This window comes from Bufo bufo, chromosome 3 (assembly GCF_905171765.1).
Source record: "Bufo bufo chromosome 3, aBufBuf1.1, whole genome shotgun sequence".
Taxonomy (NCBI): domain Eukaryota; kingdom Metazoa; phylum Chordata; class Amphibia; order Anura; family Bufonidae; genus Bufo; species Bufo bufo.
This window is the reverse complement of record NC_053391.1, coordinates 423,388,319-423,409,220: the sequence shown is the minus strand read 5'-3', so window position 1 is coordinate 423,409,220 and position 20,902 is coordinate 423,388,319. Positions and strand designations below refer to the sequence as shown.

The following is a 20,902-nucleotide window of genomic DNA, read 5'->3' as shown; positions in this document are numbered from 1 at the left end:
GCAGCAACTTTTCCAATTTCCAATTTCCAATATTTATGTAATTCTCAAAACTTTTGGCCCACGACTGTAGGATTGTTGTAGAAAATATAGTCTGTCCCTTACTGGGGCTTGATGGACTGTGTGGCATACAATAATATCCGGGAGGTGCCATTATGGATCTAAGGGAGTCTACCCCATCATAACATGCCTCACATAGGCATTGTATGTAGGGTTGCACCAATTATATATTAAAGCCCTGGCATCTCTGAAGGTCTCGGCAGCCACTAGGCTACTAACCTTCTTAGGATTTACTTATGGCCACCCACAGCTGTGTGTATAGTGTGCCTGCCATTGACACTTTTCATTATAATCAGAGAGTAGAATTTAAACAGCATATTTAGTCACTGGGTGCCCATTGCATCATTCTTTACTTGCTGGAGCGACGTTACTACAGACTCTGGTTACAATGCAGTGTCTAACTGGTACACAGTCACTTGCTTCATTGTAGCAGTCACTCTCTATTATCACCCTATGCGGCACTCTCTATCAGAGATGATCCCTCAGAGGGCTTCCAGATCCATGAAGTGACTTTCTCTCTTAACGTTCTCTCTGACACACCTCTAGTCTGAGTCCCGGTCATGTGACTCCTTTTCGTGACGCGGCGCACTCGTGACCAGTGACGTCTCGACCCACGTGATCGGAGCATGTGACTCCTTGAGGGGCAGATCTACCAGCCTGCGCTGGTTTAAACGAACACCAGTACGGGCACTCACTGCCATCACTGCTATACGCAGGAGGAGTGGACCCTGAACCGCTGCACATTGAGAAGCTAAGTACCAGTTGTTTATACAATACTGCTCTTTCCCTGGATGGCCCCAATACACTTGGAGGCGCCGTGGATACTTCTCCAATTGTGTATATGTGTGTGCTCTGTTTTGTTTTGCATATAGGTCCCCTGATGACCTGGCTGACTGCCAGTGAAACGCGTCGGGGTTATGCTTTTGCTTGGTACTATATGATTTGTATGTCCTTGGATGTGTGACACCTATGCATTTCTGATGAAGCTGGGCAGTCACTGTCATTGCCTGCAAGGGACACTAAGGGACATATAGTGAGGGCATCATTTTGAGTTAGAACCGAGGGATATACTAGGGGAAGAGACCCAGCATCTGTCTCCCTCTTTATCTGTATCCCTATGTTTCGTAAACTCACCCTCCCAGCAAGTGTTTACATTTCACACCTGCTTCTCCTCTCTACCTTTTTCATTTGGTGGTGTATGACTACTAATGCATGTAGTCTCTAATTAAATTATTGGGCCTACTATTTTAACCATTGACTAATAAAAGTTATTTTTTAAGGCAACCCCACTGTTCAATTATATTTGCACAGATCCCAAAGCATGCCTAGAAACCTATAGAAGTCATAGAAACCCATAGAAGTCAATGAGTCATCTTCCCACTACAGTTTCCTATGGGCCATGTGGTGACTGTAAAGTGTATGTGGTGACTATCAGCAGATCATGCGAGATGGGTGCAGCTGTTATCAGCTACAAAAAAAAAAATTAAGAATGGAATAAAAAAAACTACCATAAGAAGATAAAAGCAGATTTAAAAAAAATATGAGTATCTGGTTTTAATTAGTTAAAAATATAGGTGATGCATTCCCTTTAAACGCCATTAAAGGGGGCCTGGCATCTCTACCTGACCTGGTCCGGTGGTACCAAAATAAATGGATCCAGCCGTGACTTAATTCAAAAAGAAAACACTATAGAAGGCGCCACTCCCAAGAGTGTGGAGGAGATAGGTGTGGTAAGTAATACCCCCTTGTTACCGGAGGATAGTGGTAATACAGAATTTTCTCCCAAGGAGAATTTGTAATTCTGAAAGTTTGAGTACTCACTTCACAGGGGGGGTAGTCACAGGATAAAGCTCAAGACACCCGTGATTAACTGCCCCCCTGGCCAGGATCGCATATCAGATGGTACCAATTGATGGCAGCCAACACCAAGGCTTCTGATCAATGTAGATTATTGCAGTAAAAAATAAAACCCTACGCGTTTCGGAGGTCTCACAACCCTCCTTCTTCAGGGGCATTAAGAAAAGAATAAGACATAATTATAACTATATATGCAATATAAATATACAGAAAAAATATTCTGATTGAAAATATGTTAATATACAGAAAGAACAAGTGCAGGGACAACTAGAATATGAGTATAAAATACAGTATAGTTCAATTGGAAGACAGACTATTATGCAGTCAACTTGTAAACAGTACCGTATACTATTCACTATATAGATATATGTTTCTCTATTTTCTACAAGATTTCTATAAGTTTTATTGTTTTAATGGGATCCCTCAAGGCAGATCATCACCAAGAGCAAGGTTAATTTCCATTTTCAAAATATAGATGGAGTATAATAAAAAGAAACCAGCACCCCTTCGCCGACAGAAGCCTTGGTGTTGCCTGCCATCAATTGGTTCAATCTGATATGCGATCCTGGCCAGGGGGGCAGTTAGTCACGAGTGTCTTGAGCTTTATCCTGTGACTACCCCCCCTGTGAAGTGAGTACTCAAACTTTCAGAATTACAAACTCTCCTTGGGAGAATATTTTGTATTACCACTATCCTCCGGTAACAAGGGGGTATTACTTACCACACCTATCTCCTCCACACTCTTGGGAGTGGCGCCTTCTATAGTGTTTTCTTTTTTAATTAGGTCACGGCTAGATCCATTTATTTTGGTACCACCGGACCAGGTTCACCTACTACTTGTATTTCTCTATTGGGAATGAAAAATATTTTTTCATCTCCCCATAACACTTGTGCTGCCTTCCCTCAATATCTACTGAAGGGCACTTAGATTGTGGTGCTACTTGATTTTATTCTCCTCTATCCACACTAGTATCCTCTCCACCCTTCTGGCGCCTTTTCCCCAGGGCCTTTAGCCCTGGTGGAAACACTCAAACTCTTTTTTTCTTTTTTCCTATTGCATCTCTACCTGACGGCAGCATAGTTTAGTGACAGACCCGCTAGTGTCACTTTTGGGCTAGACCTCAATACTTTTACTGTACTGACAGGTTGAACCACTGCGGGGAATATTAGTGCAATGAGACTCTTGGCCCCGCCTTCTTTCCCATGACTGGCAGGTTTCTTTCATGTTACATATTGGAAAGAAAGTCATGTCCAGGAGGCGGAGGAAGGACCACGACTCCTTTATCTCGTATCGGTCTCACTTCTCTCAGTGAGGGCAGCATAGTAGGCGTGACAGGTTCCCATTGAGGTGGCTATAAATATATTAAGACTTTTTAGATTGAACCTCTGAACTTTACATATTTCAAACTTTGACTGGATGAATGATTAGTTGATTGAACTGCCTGTTTTGACTTGCTATAACATATTTATTATTTCATTTTAGATGCGGAGACCAGATACTTGATAGCAGTGAAACCAAATGACAACCACAAAAAGTCATGTAAAGGTATTTATCATTTATTCACTATTATAGTGTGAAATGCTGAGCAGAAAAACATCCGCTAAAGAAACACTCAAGAGAAGACCTTTTATGTCATGCATTTTTATAAGAATCTGCAATGTAGCTATATAAATAATGCTGGTATACATGATACTGTTTTGTTTCACTATCTTCAGCTGAATTACACTCGCTACAAACCTAACAAATCTTCATCTACAGCAGTGTTTCCCAGCCATTTAGGCATTGAGGAACCTCTTATCTTGAGGATTCACTACCAATTTTTACAAATAAGAAAAAAGGCTAAGATTAAGTAATACACAATCACCATTAGCTAAAAGAACCTAAATATTGCTTTAAATTTAAAATTACTTTTTATTGTGACCCTTGACTTCTTTTTGTATATTCACATACATCAATCAGTGGGTTTGGGGCAGATTTTACCTTTAAACACCATGAGACTGCTCTGAAAAGGATATACACGTTATACATTTGCTGAACCTTTACAACCAATTAAACTGCAGACTGAACTCTGTCTGCCATAAGGAAAATGTCCTCAAAATGGTACCTAGATGCTCGGGTTACCTCTCAATGCCAAATGCCTGGTCGGAAAATGAGATGCAGTGTATAAACTTTACAAATAGCAATAGCGGCCACTACTTCCCTTTGCGGCCATAGTGTCCCCACAACAGTGTCTGTGCCACCATATGGCACAGTTGTCAAAATAATTTTGTTACATTTAAAGTCAGCTCAGGGTTAGACTGGCCCACCAAAGCACCAAAGGATCCTCCAGTGGGCCCAGGTTTTGATGTCACAATGGGCCCCAATGATCCAGGAAGAAACAAACATTTGGCGGCCTTTAGAACTAGTCACTAGCCACTAGGGTCTAAGTTTTGATTCAAATCTAAACATATTAAACTTTTTTGATGATATAGGGGTTGAGCCTCAAGAATAATATCCTCTGCTGGGCTCCAGGAACCCCATTCCGGCACTGAGTCTGCTATATATACCCCGGCCCTACACATAAATGTACTGTATATGTGCACATACAGCATATAGGATCTTTTCCATTCCGTTATTCTTTCTGTGCAGGGTTGGGGTATATTTAGCAGACTTTAAGTATGGATTCTATATATTCAGTTTCCCTTAAGACCAGACTGAAAAAAGGCATTGACTAAATATATACTTACCCTAGCAATGAATACGGCCGTTTTGTCTCTTCACCACTGGCCCTGCTCTGCACTGCGTCTGTACGTCTTTACAGCGTCCAATGTCAGGCCTTTGAATATGTGTTAGGAAATGCCTGAAAAATCATTCCCAGTCTGGTTGAGAATCGCTCAGCTACAGAATCAAAGGCAAAGGGAAAAAATATTAGCAAAATATTATAATTTTCTGTGGGTCATAGGCTGCAGACTATTGCAAAGCAGCCTGTAACTCGATGAATAGTATCTCGCTTCCCTGTTGTTTTCTGGAGTGATTCAGCTAATGAAGGGGACTACAGAATGGTTTATTATACAGCACGTTAATATATTACTCTGTCTACCTCCGCACTGGGGGTCATCTGTAGCACTGAGGTCCAGTGAAATCATGTTCTGATTGAGTAATAGACATGAGTTTTTTAAGACATTTCCTCGAGCTCCTTCAGATTATCATGTATGATTTACTGCTAGAGTCTGTATAATATTTTTGATGATTAATGAGTTAATAAATGCACTATACACATTTTAGATTAAAATGATTTATATCGCCATTATAAACAAACCATCCACATTGGGGGAAACGTGAAACATTTGAGATGTTGCGTGAAACATCATTACATGCACTAAAGTTAAGACATTGAGTTCCTCAGATCATAATTAGAAAAAACAATGTGGTAGTGTCGTAACAAACGGACCCTCCTGGGAAGAACAGGACATAGAGTACTGTAATGATTTAAGTAGGGTGCTATGTAGTGGACATTATTCTGATTTATTGTCACTTGTAGCATGCCTCGTTGGGTAAGGATGTTTCTTTTGCAATACTTGTACTAATAAGAAAATATGGCCTTTTTGCACACAGATAAAAACTCTGTTCAGAAACCTCTACAGCTTGTTGTTGGCACTCTGACTCCAACATCTGTCTTCCTCTCATGGGGTATCCTAATAAATCCACAAGTTGACTGGTCTGCTCTCAACAAATGTCCAAACGACAGGTAAATCTGCTTGAATTTAGACATGTCTATGGGTACAGGACATGCATACGGTACTGCCACATAAATTAATGTCTGCATACATAGATACAAACCAGCTGCAGAAAACAAAACATGGACAGTCGCATTTTGTTCCGCACATTGATCAGCAGAGAAATAATCTGCAGTGTCATAGTTTAGCTGCAAAATCTATTAGATCACAGTTATTGAATACAAAATAAATATCACCAGATGAATTTTATAGCTACACTTGAATTTTCCAACCAGATACTGCATTTAAAGAGGTTGTGCAAGAATGTTTTTCTTTTTTTTTGTAAACTACCCCACTCCGCTGGACCGGCCAAGGGAAGATGACTTGCAGTACGCAGACCTGCAGGGTATTGCGATGTGAGGTCACGGTTACTTAGGCAAACGAGGGTTGCTATGGGTTACTCACAGTTGGTAGGATGACCCTGGGCAGCGTACAGCAGTGATGGAGAGGCTGGCACAGTAGTCCTCTGGGGCACTCTCTGTATATAGGGACCAGGACTGATGGTGGATGAGGTGCCCTGGATGTTGCAGATGTTTAATGTGCCTAGGGCAAAGTCCCTTTAAGGTTCGTGACGCCAGTGCCTGTAACGGTGGCACACCGATTTATAGTTGTAGTAAATGAGGAACACGGTGTTATGGTGAACCAAACTTTGCTTTACTGACAACAGTTCAACTTTGTACAGGTGGTAATCAATACAGTTCCATATAGTTGGTTCTCATCATAAGCAGGCTTTCACATAAACGGCAGGTAATGTTTTTTGCAAGATACTCAGAGGGTAAAATCGACACTCCAGACCAGGCTGCACTATTCCTCAGTTGTTCTGGCTGGCTATATTCCAAGGAGCATATGCCCTAATGCTGGCTTTTATCCTTGGTAATAATCTTCCTCAGGTATATATCACTTGCTTTAGATTAATGATCCTTCTGCCCTTCAGCTTACTTGTACTAGCTGGAGACGATGGCTCTGCTCTGGCTAAGGAACTTGGTTTCTCCCAGGAGGCAAACTCTTCTCTTGGGGTGAATCTTCTGAGCTAACAGAGGCTCAGGAACCTCAGGCAGGCTAGACTGCACTACTAGCCACCTGGAATGCACTAACTCTCCCCTGTCTGGGCCTAGCTATATATACTCAGGGCTCTCTAGCTCCCTCTAATGTCTAGGAGGCTGAATTACACCCTAACAGGCCTGACACCCAGATAACACAGGGAAATGAACATAAAACATCACATTAATACAATAGACATATTAACCCTTGTGTAGTGCCCACCTAGTGGGACACGACAGACTTACCTGCCTCACAGCGTTGGCTCCCCACTCCTTCTCCTGCAGGCCTGTGATGCCCTCACTGGCCGCCATGGTGTCTGGCTCCCCTTGCATCATCTGACCATTTGTCATGATGTAAGGGGAGCCGGACACCGCCACAGCCACTGATAAGCTGCGGTGATGTCAATCTGGATGTTGACATCCATGTAGCCCAACGGAGCATCGCAGGAGAAGGAGCTGGGCGCCGGTACTGGGAAACAGGTAAGTCATTTTCCTTTGGCAGATCCAGTAGAATAGAAGTGTGTGTGGGAGGGGGGGGGGGGTTCTTACACAAACCAGTTAAGGATGCTCTATTTTTTTGTCTGGATTTTTATGACTATTTTTACTTGTAGTCACATAGTAAGGTTGAAAAATAGGTAAGTCCATAAAGATCAAAATACTATATTATTCTTCAGTGTTGAGTCAGAGGAACGCAAAATAAACCCTATTAGTTGACTATGGCCTCATATTACAGAAGAAAATCCTTCCAGCATCTAAATACTAAGAATAGAAAAATCCCTGGATTACCAGCCATCTTCAGTTATCTCATACATACAACTTGTAATCTTATTACTATTGTAGAAAGGATTCCAGGCCTCTCCTTTATCGCTTTCAATGAATTAACCATCACAACTAAGGATGAGCGAACTTCATGTTTTGAAGTTCGAGTTCAGCATTCGGGTTTGGGTTTCCTAGCAGTTCTGTTATGGATTCCGGTATTGTGGAACATAACGGAATTCTATGACGGAATGCACCACGGAAGCCTTTATTAGGCATTCCATATTGCATTCCGTCATAATAGAAGTCCATAGGCAGCATAACGGATCCGTCTGTTTTCCGTTATGCAGGACAGGACTCCTGCATAATGGAAACCAGACAGATCCATTATGCTGCCTGTAGACTTCTATTATGGCGGAATGCAAAATAGAATGCCTCTTAAAGGCTTCCGTGGTGCATTCCGTCATAGAATTCCGTTATGTTCCGCGTTAACGGAATCCATAACAGAAATCCTAGAAAACCTGAGCGCCGAACTCGAATAACATGAAGTTTGCTCATCCCTAATCACAACATTGCCTGCCAGAGAATGGCATAACTTCATTGCTCTTAGTACAGAGATACTTTCTGTGTGCATGGTGTAACCTATACTTAGGACAAGCCATCAATATAAAATTACCAGAAAACCACTTTAAGTTGAATTACAATGGTTCACTAGAAAATACAGCCTTGATAGTACAAGTTAATAGATTAGTTGCAGGAATTTATATGAAATATTCACAGGGACTTTTAATTGTATTCAAAGTGGTTCTGCCACAAAAAATATTCTACATTTTTTTAAACCAGCACCTGGACCTGAAAAATTTGGTAATTGCAATAAAAATTTAGTCTAGCCACTGAGTTATTCAATAAAATGTATCTGATTGGCAGCACCTTTCTGTGTGTTCTTTTCCTTATTTCTCCGTCCATCTCACTGATGTCGTCACACATGCTCAGTTTAAATTTTCAATTTAGCCGTATCTACTGTTAGAAGCTGTATCAGTTACAGGGAAAGAGCTACAGCAGAAAGGAAATGTCCCTTAACCCCTTCACGACTGCAATCTATATATATACGTGATAGTTGCACATGCCCCGTGCAGCTACCACGTATATAAACGTTCTGGCAGCTCTTTAATCCAAGCGCTGCAAAGCGCTTGGATTAAAGCTTCTGCCCCTGCCCTGCTGCTGTCACGGACAGCATACAGTGCAGTAATGCCGGCAAGGGACCAATCAGAGTGGCCCCTTGCCGGCAATCGATCCGATTGGTTAGTCTGTGCAGACTAACCAATCGGATCGAGGCAGTGTTAAAATGCCGGTTTCAGGCTCTGATCTGCGCTCTGCAGATCAGAGCCTGAAATCAGGTAATGTGTCCTGAAGCCCCCGATCTGTGCCCCCTTCTTGAAGCCCCCGATCTGTGCCCCCTTCTTGTCCTTGTCCTTCTTCTTATCCTGCCCCCGATGCGGTCCGCCCCCTCCTGCCCGATCTGTAATTTGTAAAATGCTGCCCCCCCTCCCCCTTTCCAGCGCTGCCCCCGATCGGTCCCCCTTCTGTGTGTGATGGCGGCGGCGGCCATCAGCAGCGTGTGTCAGCTCTATGCTGACACTGCTGTAACCCCATAGATGCCGCAGTAGCGGCATCCATGGGGTTAATAGAGGGAGGGGGCTCCCTCTCTCAACCATCAGGGCTGCTGCGATCGCAGCGCCCGATGGTTCCCATGGCAACCAGACGCTTTGCAAAGGCGTCCTGTTGCCATGGCATAGGCGTCCGGTGCTGCCACCTACAGGGCATCTGATTGTATTATGCTTTGCAATGCAAGAGCATTGCAAAGTATAGTACAACCATCAGCCCCACTGGATCTTCAAGATCCAAGAGGGTACTGATAAAAAAAAAAGTGAAAATAATAAAAGTAAAAATAAATAAATAAAAATGTAAAAAATAAATTGCCTTTTCCTATAAAAAAAAAAAAACACATATTAGGTGTCACCGCGTCCATAACGACCATCTCTATAGATATATCACATCATCAACCCCGTCCAATATACACCATAAAAAATTAAATATAAAAACGGTGTAAGAAAATAAGCCATTTTTGTCACCTTACATCACAAAAAGTGCAACACCAAGCGATCAAAAAGGCGTATATACCCCAAAATAGTACCAATCAAACCGTTACCTCATCCCGCAAAAAATAAGCTCATATTTAAGACAATCGCCCAAAAAATTAAAAAGCTATGGCTCTCAGACTATGGAGACACTAAAACATCATTTTTTTGGTTTCAGAAATGCTATTATTGTGTAAAACTTAAATAAATAAGAAAAAGTATACCTATTGAGTATTGCCATGTCCGTAACGATCTGCTCTATAAAACTGACCTAACCCCTCAGATGAACGCTGTAAAAAAAAACTGTTCCAAAACAGCCAATTTTTTGGCCACCTTGCCCCATAAAGTGTAATAATGAATGATCAAAAAATCATATGTACCCAAAAATGGTACCAATAAAAACCTCAACTCTTTCTGAAAAAAACGAGCCCCTGCTCAATACGATCGGTAGAAAAATAAAAAACATATGGCGTTCAGAAAACCAATCCAGCAAAATCTGCCTTCCAAAAACCATACGGTGTTCCTTTCCTTCTGCGCCCTGCCGTGCGCCCTTACATCAGTTTACGACCACATGTGGGGTGTTTCTGTAAACCGCAGAATCAGAGTAATATTGAGTTTTGTTTGGCTGTTAACCCTTAATGTGTTAAAGAAAAAAATTTAATAAAATAGAAAATCTGCTAAAAAAGTGAAATTTAGAAATTTCATCTCCATTTTCCCTTAATTCTTGTGGAACACCTAAAGGGTTAACAACGTTTGTAAAATTCGTTTTAAGTAACTTGAGGGGTGTAGTTTCTACAATGGGGTCATTTTTGGGGGGTTTCCACTAGGTAAGCCCCACAAAGTGACTTCAGACCTGAACTAGTCCTTAAAAAGTGGGTTTTGGAAATTTTCTTAAATATTTTAAGAATTGCTTCTAAACTTCTAAGCCTTGTAACGTCCTAAAAAAATAAAATAACATTTCCAAAATGATGCCAACATAACGTAGACATATGGGTAATGTTATGTAATAAATATTTTATGAGGTATCACTTTCTGTTTTAGAAGCAGAGAAATTGAAATTTAGAAAGATTTTGGGTAAATTTGGGATTTTTTCATAAATAAAGGTGATATATATTGACTCAAATTTATGACTGTCATGAAGTACAATGTGTCACGAGAAAACAGTCTCAGAATGGCTTGGATAAGTAAAAGTGTTCCAAAGCTATTACCACATAAAGTGACGCATGTCAGATTTGTAAATTTTGACCTGGACACTGGGGCATCAATGACCTTTGGTCATGAAAGGGTTAAGAAAGGAAGGACAAACCCCCTGAGCTGCCAGCCAGAAGAAAATCTAGCAGAAGCAATGAATGGGGAGATCTCTGGATCCATGTGAGGTAGAGGCTGGTTCCAGCTTTGTTAGAAAGAGATTGTCATGTACTACAGTATATCATGTGATTTTCTGATTCTAATGATCTGATTTTCATTTTTTACATCAATCATGGCATGACCTCTTTAATAATCATTAGTGTAAAAACTAAGCAATGAAGCATCAGTGCTGATTAGTACTGACTGTAGTGCTCGCAGCTGATGTAGTGTTGAACTTGAGGCACTTATGAACATAGGGTCCTGATTTCCTTCTGTTTTGTTGCTATGTGAGCATATCTGCATTGTTTAGTCCATCTGGGTGCTATGTGGGAGACATGATGCATTCCTGAGTTATTATAGATCGTGCTAAAATACCATGTAATGTGCATATCTTCATGAATGTTGGGCTCCAATGCAGCCTTGAAATTATTGTTTTAATTGTCAGAGCAATAGGAAAGGATTATTAAAGTTTGTACATGTCATTTTGTTATGACATGCGAATCAAAGCTAGAATGGCAGTTACCTTCAGGCCATATGAAAATATGTATTATTGGGTTTATCTTGTAGACAGAATCAACAAGCTCTGAAATACAATTTTCCAAAAATAGTAGTTTTTGGAGACTTTGGAAAGTCATGTTATATTTGGGTATGATGCATGATAGTTAACGTAGATCTGCATGTTTTCTTTTACTAACAAGTGGCTATGAGACGTCTGTCAGCGAAGGCCACAGGGATAACTGCAGGATAAACCAAAAAAACAGACATTCCAGCCTGCGTTACTAAAAGATTTGATCACTGTCTAAGGCTACTTTCACACTAGCATTTTACTGGATCCCGCAGGGTTCAGCAAAAACCTTCCGTTACTGATAATACAACCGCCTGCATCCGTTATGAATGAATCCGGTTGTATTATCTTTAACATACCCAAGACGGATCCGTCATGAACACCATTGAAAGTCAATGAGGGACAGATCCGTTTTCTATTGTGTCAGATTGTGTCAGAGAAATCTTGCAAGACTTGCACTGTGGGTCATGACGGATCCGTCTTGCCCCGCATTCTCAGGACGGAAAGTAAACCGCAGCATGCTGCGGTTTTCTCTCCGGTATGAGGATTCCGTTCTGCTCAGTTACGTTTTGTCCTTATTGACAATGAATGGGGACAAAACGGAAGCATTTTTTTTCCGGTATTAAGGTCCTAAGGCTTCTTTCACACTCGCGTTTAGCTTTGCACACGTGTGCTGCCGGAAATCCGCCCGGCCCTATTCACTATAATGGGGACCGGCCAGAGAACCAGCTGCAGCACAGCAAACATGCCGAGAGGTTTCTGGACAAAATCCGCAAGTGTGCAAACAGTAGTACGGATCTGTAGTCAGAATGCTTGCTCCCATTATAACTCAATGGCAATTACATGCAGGTGTGCCATCCTTCCCCCCTCCCCAAACTAGTTGCAAAACTGTTCGAACTCATTATCCTCCTTCCAACCCCCTCCCCCAGCCCATTCCATTCCTGAGGCAGAAGAGAAGCATGGCAGCAGACAAGGGGCAGAGCAGCAGTAGAGAGGTACATAGGCAGCAGAGTCTCACTCTCCACTATCGATCCTCTTTGGTGGGAAGCATGAGGGCCCGGTCAGTGGTGGGACTACTAGCAAAGGCCAACAAGACTGAAAAGTCTTGCCTACATTGGGCAGCATCTGGCTTGATAGTAGAACATGTCCTGCTTGCCATCTCTGGCACATGTGCCACAGCTTCTCAACCCCTGGTCTATGACTAAACTACATTTTCTTTAGGTTTAGTAAATCTACCCCATTATTTTATGCATATTATACTGTTCATAATTTACAGCTTTATTCTGCTTTAAATCTAACCTAAATCACCCTTGGTTATTAGAGACATTTTAAGGCTAGGCTAAAAAGAAGAGATTTACTTGCTGCCACACCAGAATCTATGCGCTTTCCTATGAATGGATAGCGGTGCCTGTCATATTGAGTACAGCTTCGTTGAAAAAGGCGTTACCAAAACAGTCATTACTGTTGGAAAATATTTCAATACTAGGTTTCAGTAGCTAATATCTTCTTGGTCCCAGTCTAGATTCTGAGCCAAGATGGAACAAGAGCCTTTGAGATTTGTTCACATGGCGCAATACTGCATGGCAGCTGCTGTTGTTGTGATGCGGTGCCTGTGGGTTGGTGTGGCTCATTGCCAAGGATTCTTAGCCTGAAGCAGGGGTAGAGTTGGGCTACTTGGTCTTGCCACCAGCAGGTGTTGTGTTGCGGTGGTGGTGGTTGTCATGCGGGACCCACTCAAAAGAGATCACCATGATATGGTGAGTGGGCCTTTTCATATTCATATTGATCAAAACATATTCAAAGAACCATGTTTATACATTATAACCACAATAGAGCAATGTATAGCATGTGAAAGTGTGATCCATGACTTTTTCTCCTCAGTTTGACGGTAAGAAACCGGTATCTTTAAATGAGACTCTCTTTCTAACTGATGTTTTTTATACTACTTCCACTACACTTGTTTGTAGGATCATTCATAATCAAATATAGAGCATACAAATGTAAAGATCTTGACGTTTAATGAACTGAATCCATCAAATTCAGTTTGTCAGTGTACCAGCTAATAGTGTTGCACTCTGTGTCTGTTTGTGAGGTCCAAAGTGGAGTGGGTATGATCCCAAGTCCAGTAATAAGCAAAATACCACTGCACACTCAATTTAGGATGCATTTAGTGGAAAATGACTGACACAAGCATATGAAGGAGAAAGCAGCCCCATGGGGTTGTGTACCTGTATAAAGTGATGAAAGAAGGGGAAGGTGAATAATAACACTGCACCTTCACTACACACATGTCCCACACTATGTCATTACTTACACACACATTTCCATATTCCAGCACCTCTCTCACACATTTGATCTATTATTCTCCTTCCCCTCCTTTCACCACTTTCATCCCGCGGGATCACGCTTCTGGCGCAGCTGCACCGCCCCTACTTAGAGGCTGCATCCAGCGTCTTGGTCCCAGCCTACACTCCCTATGCCTTCCCCGCTACGCCTTCACGCTGAGCCAGAGGGACTCCTTCAACCTTCTCATCTGCTCCTATGGTAAGCTCATAACGCCAGTCCTGGGGCTGCTTTCTCCTTCATATCCTTGTGTCAGTCATTTTCCAATAAATGCTCTTTCTCAGTTGACCTCCTGTCTTGCTGCCTCCTCTTTTTGGAGGGAAAATAATAGCACTCTGAATACAGAATGCAAAGTAAAATAGTGATGGAGGGGTTAAAAAAAAAACTTGATCGCGTAGTTGCGGATCTCTGTCTTCTTCCGTAATGTTGAGCTGCCGGCTAAGGACCTGTGGTGACGTCACAGCACATGGTCCAATCACATGGTCCCTCACCATGGTGATGAACCATGCGATTGGACCATGTGATGGGCACAGTGACGTCACCACAGGTCTTTTGCCAGGTCCTGAAGATAGAACAGAGACCGGCAGCTATGGAGCAGGTAAGTTAACTTTTTCTTTTTTTTTTAACCCCTCTATCCCTAATTTACTTTGCATTCTGTATTAAGAATGCTATTATTTTCCCTTATAACCATGTTATAAGAGAAAATAATAAAATCTCCACAACACCTAACCCAAACCTGAACTTCAGTGATGAAGTCCAGGTTTGGGTCTGGGTACCAAACATGGCGATTTTTCTCACGCGCGTGCAAAACGCATTAAAACGCTTTGCACTCACGCGGAAAAATCGCACATTTTACCGCAACGCACCAGCATCTTATCGGGCCCTCACACGCCACGCTCGTGTAAAAGAGGCCTTAGACTGCATATTTCAACCACATTGGCCTCACCATATCTTTATTGCCAGAATGCAGGCTTTGACCTGTACCTCTCCACTTCTATAGTACTCACCCATTAACCCTTTATTTTCTTCAATGAAATCAGTAATTGTTTACCATTAAGGATATTTATATCTTGTTTTTTATTTCTCCGAATAGTGAGTCTGTGACCAAGGTTGTGGAATTGACCAAAACATCAGAGACGCATTTGTCACATATACCCTAGGCATCCTTTTTTGCCAATTTATTTGGAGGATATTGTAAACAATAAAAAAATATTTTACTTGCATCCTAAATTGAGTGTTGCAGTGGTATTTTGCTTATTATTAGCATACCACATAAGGTATTACCACCTTAGACCTGTCTCACAGCAGAATCTAGGGAGACCATACAAACTCCATGCAGATGTTGCCCTTAGGTTGGATTCAAACTGCAGTGCTAACCATTGAGCCACTATACACGGAGTAGATGTAGATGTATAATTTAATGCTGACCATGATAGCAACCAAATGATGAGGCAACTAAAGGTACCATACTAATAGTGTCAATATTTTTCCTTGGTTCTTGGGCAGCAGTGTAAAGTGGTTATCCAGGATTTTGATATTAATAGCCTATCCTCAGGATAGGTCATCAATATCTGATTGATGGGGTCTAACTTCCCACAACCCTAGCAATCCGCTGTATAAAGAGGCCTTGTTGACCCGTGAGCAACAAGGCCATATCACATCTTGTTCATCCATCACATGGCCTAGGCACAGCTCAGTCCCTGTCAAGTGAATGGGTCTGAGCTACAATACGAAGCAAGGCCACCATCCAATGGATGGTGCTATGCTTGGTAAGCTGTGTGAAGGCTGCGGTACTCACCAGAGCTCCGGTGAGCACAGCGGCTTCCCCAACAGCTGATCGGCGGGGGTACCGTGAGTTGAACCCCAGCCAATCTCATACTGATGACCTATCTGGAGGATAGGCCATCAATATAAAAATCCCTTTAAATTATTTCATAGTTAAAATCGAAGTGAATAACACTGCAAATACGTTGCTATGCTTTTATGATTGATTTGGGGTTGTATGATATGTTCTTTTCCATTCATGACTGCACCAACATTCAAACCTCTGAGTGCACTTCATTTTTGGAAGCTCTGATGGCAGTTACAGAGTTAGAGCTAAGATGTTTGATTGCATGTCTGATAGCGGAGTGGAGCTAAACCATTGTCTGTTTCCAAGGGCAATCAGCAGAACATAGCTATGTATCTGAATGATGAAAACTAGATGAAATAGCTCAGCACAATGTTTAACATTTATCTACACTTAATCTGTGAAATATCATTGAAAGCTGAATTTACGACATGTCACAGATAATGTTCATATCCAAGAAGTTTTCAGCAACTCCTTAATGCATAAGATAAAAAAAACTCTCTACCGCATGTTGGGGTAAAAACGATCACCATGAGTACATGAGACTAGATACAATATATTATACAAATGAGAGTTTTAAAAGCTTTGTAACATGTGTTATATACCATTATTCACAGAAATGGAGAAATGTTTATTCCATTTACTAAGAGAGTAGTAGCCTGGAACATATCATAGTCTTTTGATGTAGGAGCCATATTACAACGTAATATAAGCAAAGCCTAATGATCTGACACATACCGATCATTTCTTAGTGGCAGAATAAAACAGCACAGCAATAGCTGAAGAAGAACATGACTGCTGTGAATCTAATTTCAAATACATTTTCACACAGATTTTACACCATTCGCTACAGAGAAAAGAATAAAGATTGGCATTTCCAGATGTGCCCGACAACAGAAACAGTAATAGAGAACCTGAAGCCCAACACTATATACGAATTTGGTGTGAAAGACAATTCAGAGGATGAAATCTGGAGCAAGCCTCAAACTCATAAGACAAGTCGTAAGTTGTATTATTATATCCTATTTTTACGAAATGCCATGAGCGGCTTCTTGCAGGAAAGAGTTTTACATTTAAGTTATTCTGCCTGCTTGCATAGCTTTAGTTTTATAATCCTTTCTCCTCATTCTCCATGCCACCATTTATATTTATAAATAATCCTTCAGTTCTCACACTAATCATTGAGCCGCATCATAGACTGACATTTCTTGTTCTGTAGAGGTCACTTCTCAGCAGTCATTTCATTATCATCACAGGCAGGATTGCAGTGACAAGTCATCTCTGTCATAAAGCTGGAGGCAGATAATACAATTTTCTGGCAGGGAAATAGTGCAGCGGGCCTGCGTTCCACAGTACATGGGAGCTACGGAAACAGAGCAGCACAGCAAGCAATGGGTTTCCGAGTTGGAAAACAGCAGAGTTTGCTGTGCTACACTGTTTCATGCACAGCAATGGGAGCTACTGAAACAGTGGAGCGCCAGCCTGTTGCGGTTTCCTGGTCATCTTATGGTTGGGCCTTAGTAACAGCGAGATGGGACAACCCCTTTAATATTCTTTAAGAATAAAATGTTCATTTAACACTTGAATCATTTAGTCCATAGCTAGTTAATATGTAGCCATACGTGTAGATCCCACTGGACACAGATGTGATTAAGTCCTTACACTACTAACTTGCTTCCCCAGTTTATTTCAGTGATCAGTGGGGGTTAGAGTTTTATGAAAGGACAGTTAAACTTTAAGGACGCTTTCACACAGTCAGTGTTTGGTCAGTGTTTGATCAATAATTTAGAACAGTGATTGTGAGCCAAAATCAGGTGTGGAGGCTATGCAGAGATAAGGTATAATGGAAAGATTTGCTCCTGTTCAGTGTTTTTGACCCGCACCTCGTTTTGGCTCAAAATTACGTATGGAAATCACTGAGCAAACACTCACTGTGTGAAAGCAGCTTATGTTAGTATAAGTTACTGATTTTAATATATTGTGCAAAAATATTACAAACAACACCAGGCTCCAGTCTAGCTAAACATTGAGATATCCTCACCTTACCTAAAGTGTACATACTGGAATTCAGCTTCTATTTCCAAGCGGGATGCAAACAAAACAACTGCCTAGTAGGCATTCTGTTTCTTAAGGGAAGGAAAAGTTGATAAATTGTCTGTTGACTGATATTTTCAAAGCTGACTTTCTTATTTTTATAGCTAAAGGTAAAGAAAATGGGAACATAGAAAACACCTATAAAATTCCCAAAGGCACATTACAGGTATGTCTAAATATGTAAGAAGCTAGTGTCATAGTATCAATTTTCTTTGTGATTTTCATATTATAATATTCATCTAATGTTTCAAGTTTCTCTGATTTTCCAACCCAAGAAACAAAACTTTTTTACAAAATGTAAAAATATGTAAAAATATATACTTTGTATTTGAAAGCTGTGTTTAGAGGAATATAGGAGGGTGGTATTGTGCAGAAAATGCCCCTTATGCTAACTTTTCATGCCCATTAAAATCAAAGGATAGAGTTTGTCTAAAGCAGGCAGCAATTCTTTTTAAAAGCTCTAAATTCTAATGTAACATGGTTCATAACAATCATTTGATAACTCCAGTAAAGTTTAGTCAGTATCATGGATATTCAAAACACAGTACTACTGCAATGTGCCACCCCCCAGGGCCAATCGTGTCCCAGGTTTTTAGGAATGTCGAGTGGTGATGCGGCCTTATTAGTTTTGTGTGTTTTACGGTGCTCCTACCTGGATATCGTTGCTCCCCATGGTTAGGCTCCATAGCAATAAAGGGGAGAGTGATAGTTAGTGGAGTAAGAGTCCAGACCTGGTAAAAATTCAACAGCTTTACTTGAATAAACTTGCATCTAGACAATAAGTGGTCTTTCTCTGGCTCCAGTAGGTTTTGGGGTAAACTGCCAGGCAAACTTGGATACTTTGCTTTCTCTCTCTGCTGTGCTTATCTCTAGCTTCAGTCTGGTAAATGGACTTTATGAGAAGTTCTGGTACCATTGAGTGGGGTGCATTTGGCTGTTGACCCCCTCGTAATACTCTGTCTATAAACTGTAAGGAGTCATGGTGCTCTATAAGCTGCTTTACATGGGAGACTCCTGCAGCAGGAGGGGGTGGCGCTATCCTCACTGTGCTATGTCTTCTTCCTTTATAACCCCACTATAGACTGACTATAGCTTCCTGCAACCCCCTTTTTGGTAGTAAGCAGGACTAGCCCACTTCTGCCCAAAAGGGGGAAGAATGGAATTGTAAGTTCCATTCTATGTAAAGATCCTCTGCCAGATACACTGCCACCTACTAGAAAACCAGGCACAGTGCATGAAACACAATACATACGTTGCATAGCAATATTATTAAGGCACAGTGAAAAAGGACCTGGAATAAATACACAGATTACATGATTGGTTAGCTTATTAGAGGCAGTAGCAGGGTGTAGGAATGGTTGTGCCCACTCTGGGGTACTACACTATCGGAATAGATTTAAGAAATAACCTTCATGAACAATGGGCAGTTGTGTTTTTTTTACTGGTATTTTCCTTTACAGCATGAAAAAATGATGTTCTGAAAGGACTGTTGACTTGAAGGAACATACTGCTGTTTTAAAATAGAATTTCATTATTGTTTGAAAATTTGTTTCCAAAAATGTCTCTCATTTATTCATATTTTCATGTTTTGGATGGTGGATTTTGTTTTCAATTATTTCCTTTTAACTGGGCCAGCTGTTTCCACAGTTTACATAGCAGCATACATGTGGAATTAATATCATAAAGCTAAAGTGTGTAAGTGAAGAGAAGAATAATGTTTTTGCAGGACTGGTAATAAACACAGTTAAAGATTTACAATATTGGTTTCTATGAAATAGGAATGTATTTTCCCTGAATGGAAATTTTCAGAACTTGTAGTTTACTTATACCAAGGGCTAATACATTTGTCAGTATAAGGAAATAAATCACATTCAAGATTTCCTGGGCCAGTTCACATTTTCATATACAATGATGAATATACTCTTTAGACCTGTATTCCATATGCATGTTGCTTCCTAGCTGTTCCACCAAGGTTTCCACCAAGGATACCATTTCATGAAAATAAATTAACTCATTTAGAGCTTGATGGTAGCAACACATCTCAAAAATTTGGGACAGCAAAAGGCTGGAAAAGTAAGTGCTAATATTAAAACAGCTGGAGGAGCAATTACAAATAAGTCACTGGACTGAATGTAAAAGAGCTTGTTAGAGAGGCAGAGTCTCTTAGAAGCAAATATGGTCAGATGTTCACCAATATGCGAAAACTGCATCTAAATGTGCAAAATTGCGAAGAAGTAACACCTGTAGGTATGGACAGACAAGGTCAGTGAGCCCTAACCTAGAACCCAGCCTGCTTTCCCTACCTACTTACAGTATAAGCCCTACTTGGCAGAACCGCAGCTGGATGACAGTCCCTACTCTAAATAAGTGCAGAGACGGACAAACACTAAAAGACAAAGAAAAATGCTGAGTCATAAGTAAATGGGTCAGAACCAGATGGGCTACACATTACCAAACAAATGAGATAAAGAGTGATCAGAAGACAAGCCGGGGTCAGAACCACAGAGGAATACTGGCAATAGTATTCATACAACAAGGGATTTAAATAGAGAGCCAGATGGGCTGTCCACTGCTTATTCCCCCAGCACATGCACAATGCAGGGAGAAGCGAAGCATCACGCGTTGTAACTAATGATGCGGCCGTATCACTGTGGGGCGAGGTTCAGCAGCATGTGTCTCCTGAGGCCGTCTGAGGATCGTGCCACTGGAGCCTGGACAGGTAAGTTGATGATGGAAGATTTTGAATATCCCACGATCTACAGTACATAAAATCATATAAAGATTCAGAGAAACCAGATAAATCCATGTGCACAAGGGGCAAGGTTGATGCTCAATATTGGATGCTCATGATCTACAGGTCCTTAGGTGAAACTGCATTAAAATTAGGCATAATTCAGTCCTGGAAATCACTGAATGGGCTCAGGAACACTTCCAGAGATCACTTTCTGTGAACTCAGTTTGTCATGCAATCCACAAATCCAAGTTGCTATATCATGCATAGAAGAAACATTTGTCAACATGACCCAGAAACACCACCGTCTTCTGTGTGTCAAAACTCATTTAAAATGGAACTGAGGCATATGGAAATGAAAGAAGGAGA

General features: G+C 41.1%; 1 protein-coding gene across 22 annotated transcripts in view; it reads left to right on the top strand.

The window, feature by feature from the left end:
- Positions 1-20,902, top strand: part of LOC120995626 (ABI family member 3 binding protein) — a 409,717-nt gene that overhangs the window by 181,014 nt on the left and 207,801 nt on the right. For 21 of the 22 annotated variants that reach the window (XM_040424962.1, XM_040424958.1, XM_040424957.1 and 18 more), the window contains exons 3-6: positions 3,398-3,460; positions 5,510-5,642; positions 16,541-16,710; positions 17,907-17,968. In XM_040424962.1, coding sequence (XP_040280896.1) covers positions 3,398-3,460; positions 5,510-5,642; positions 16,541-16,710; positions 17,907-17,968 — 428 coding nt within the window. Of the gene's footprint in view, positions 1-3,394; positions 3,461-5,509; positions 5,643-16,540; positions 16,711-17,906; positions 17,969-20,902 lie in introns of all 22 variants that reach the window. The other variant, XM_040424959.1, reaches the window with a different exon arrangement.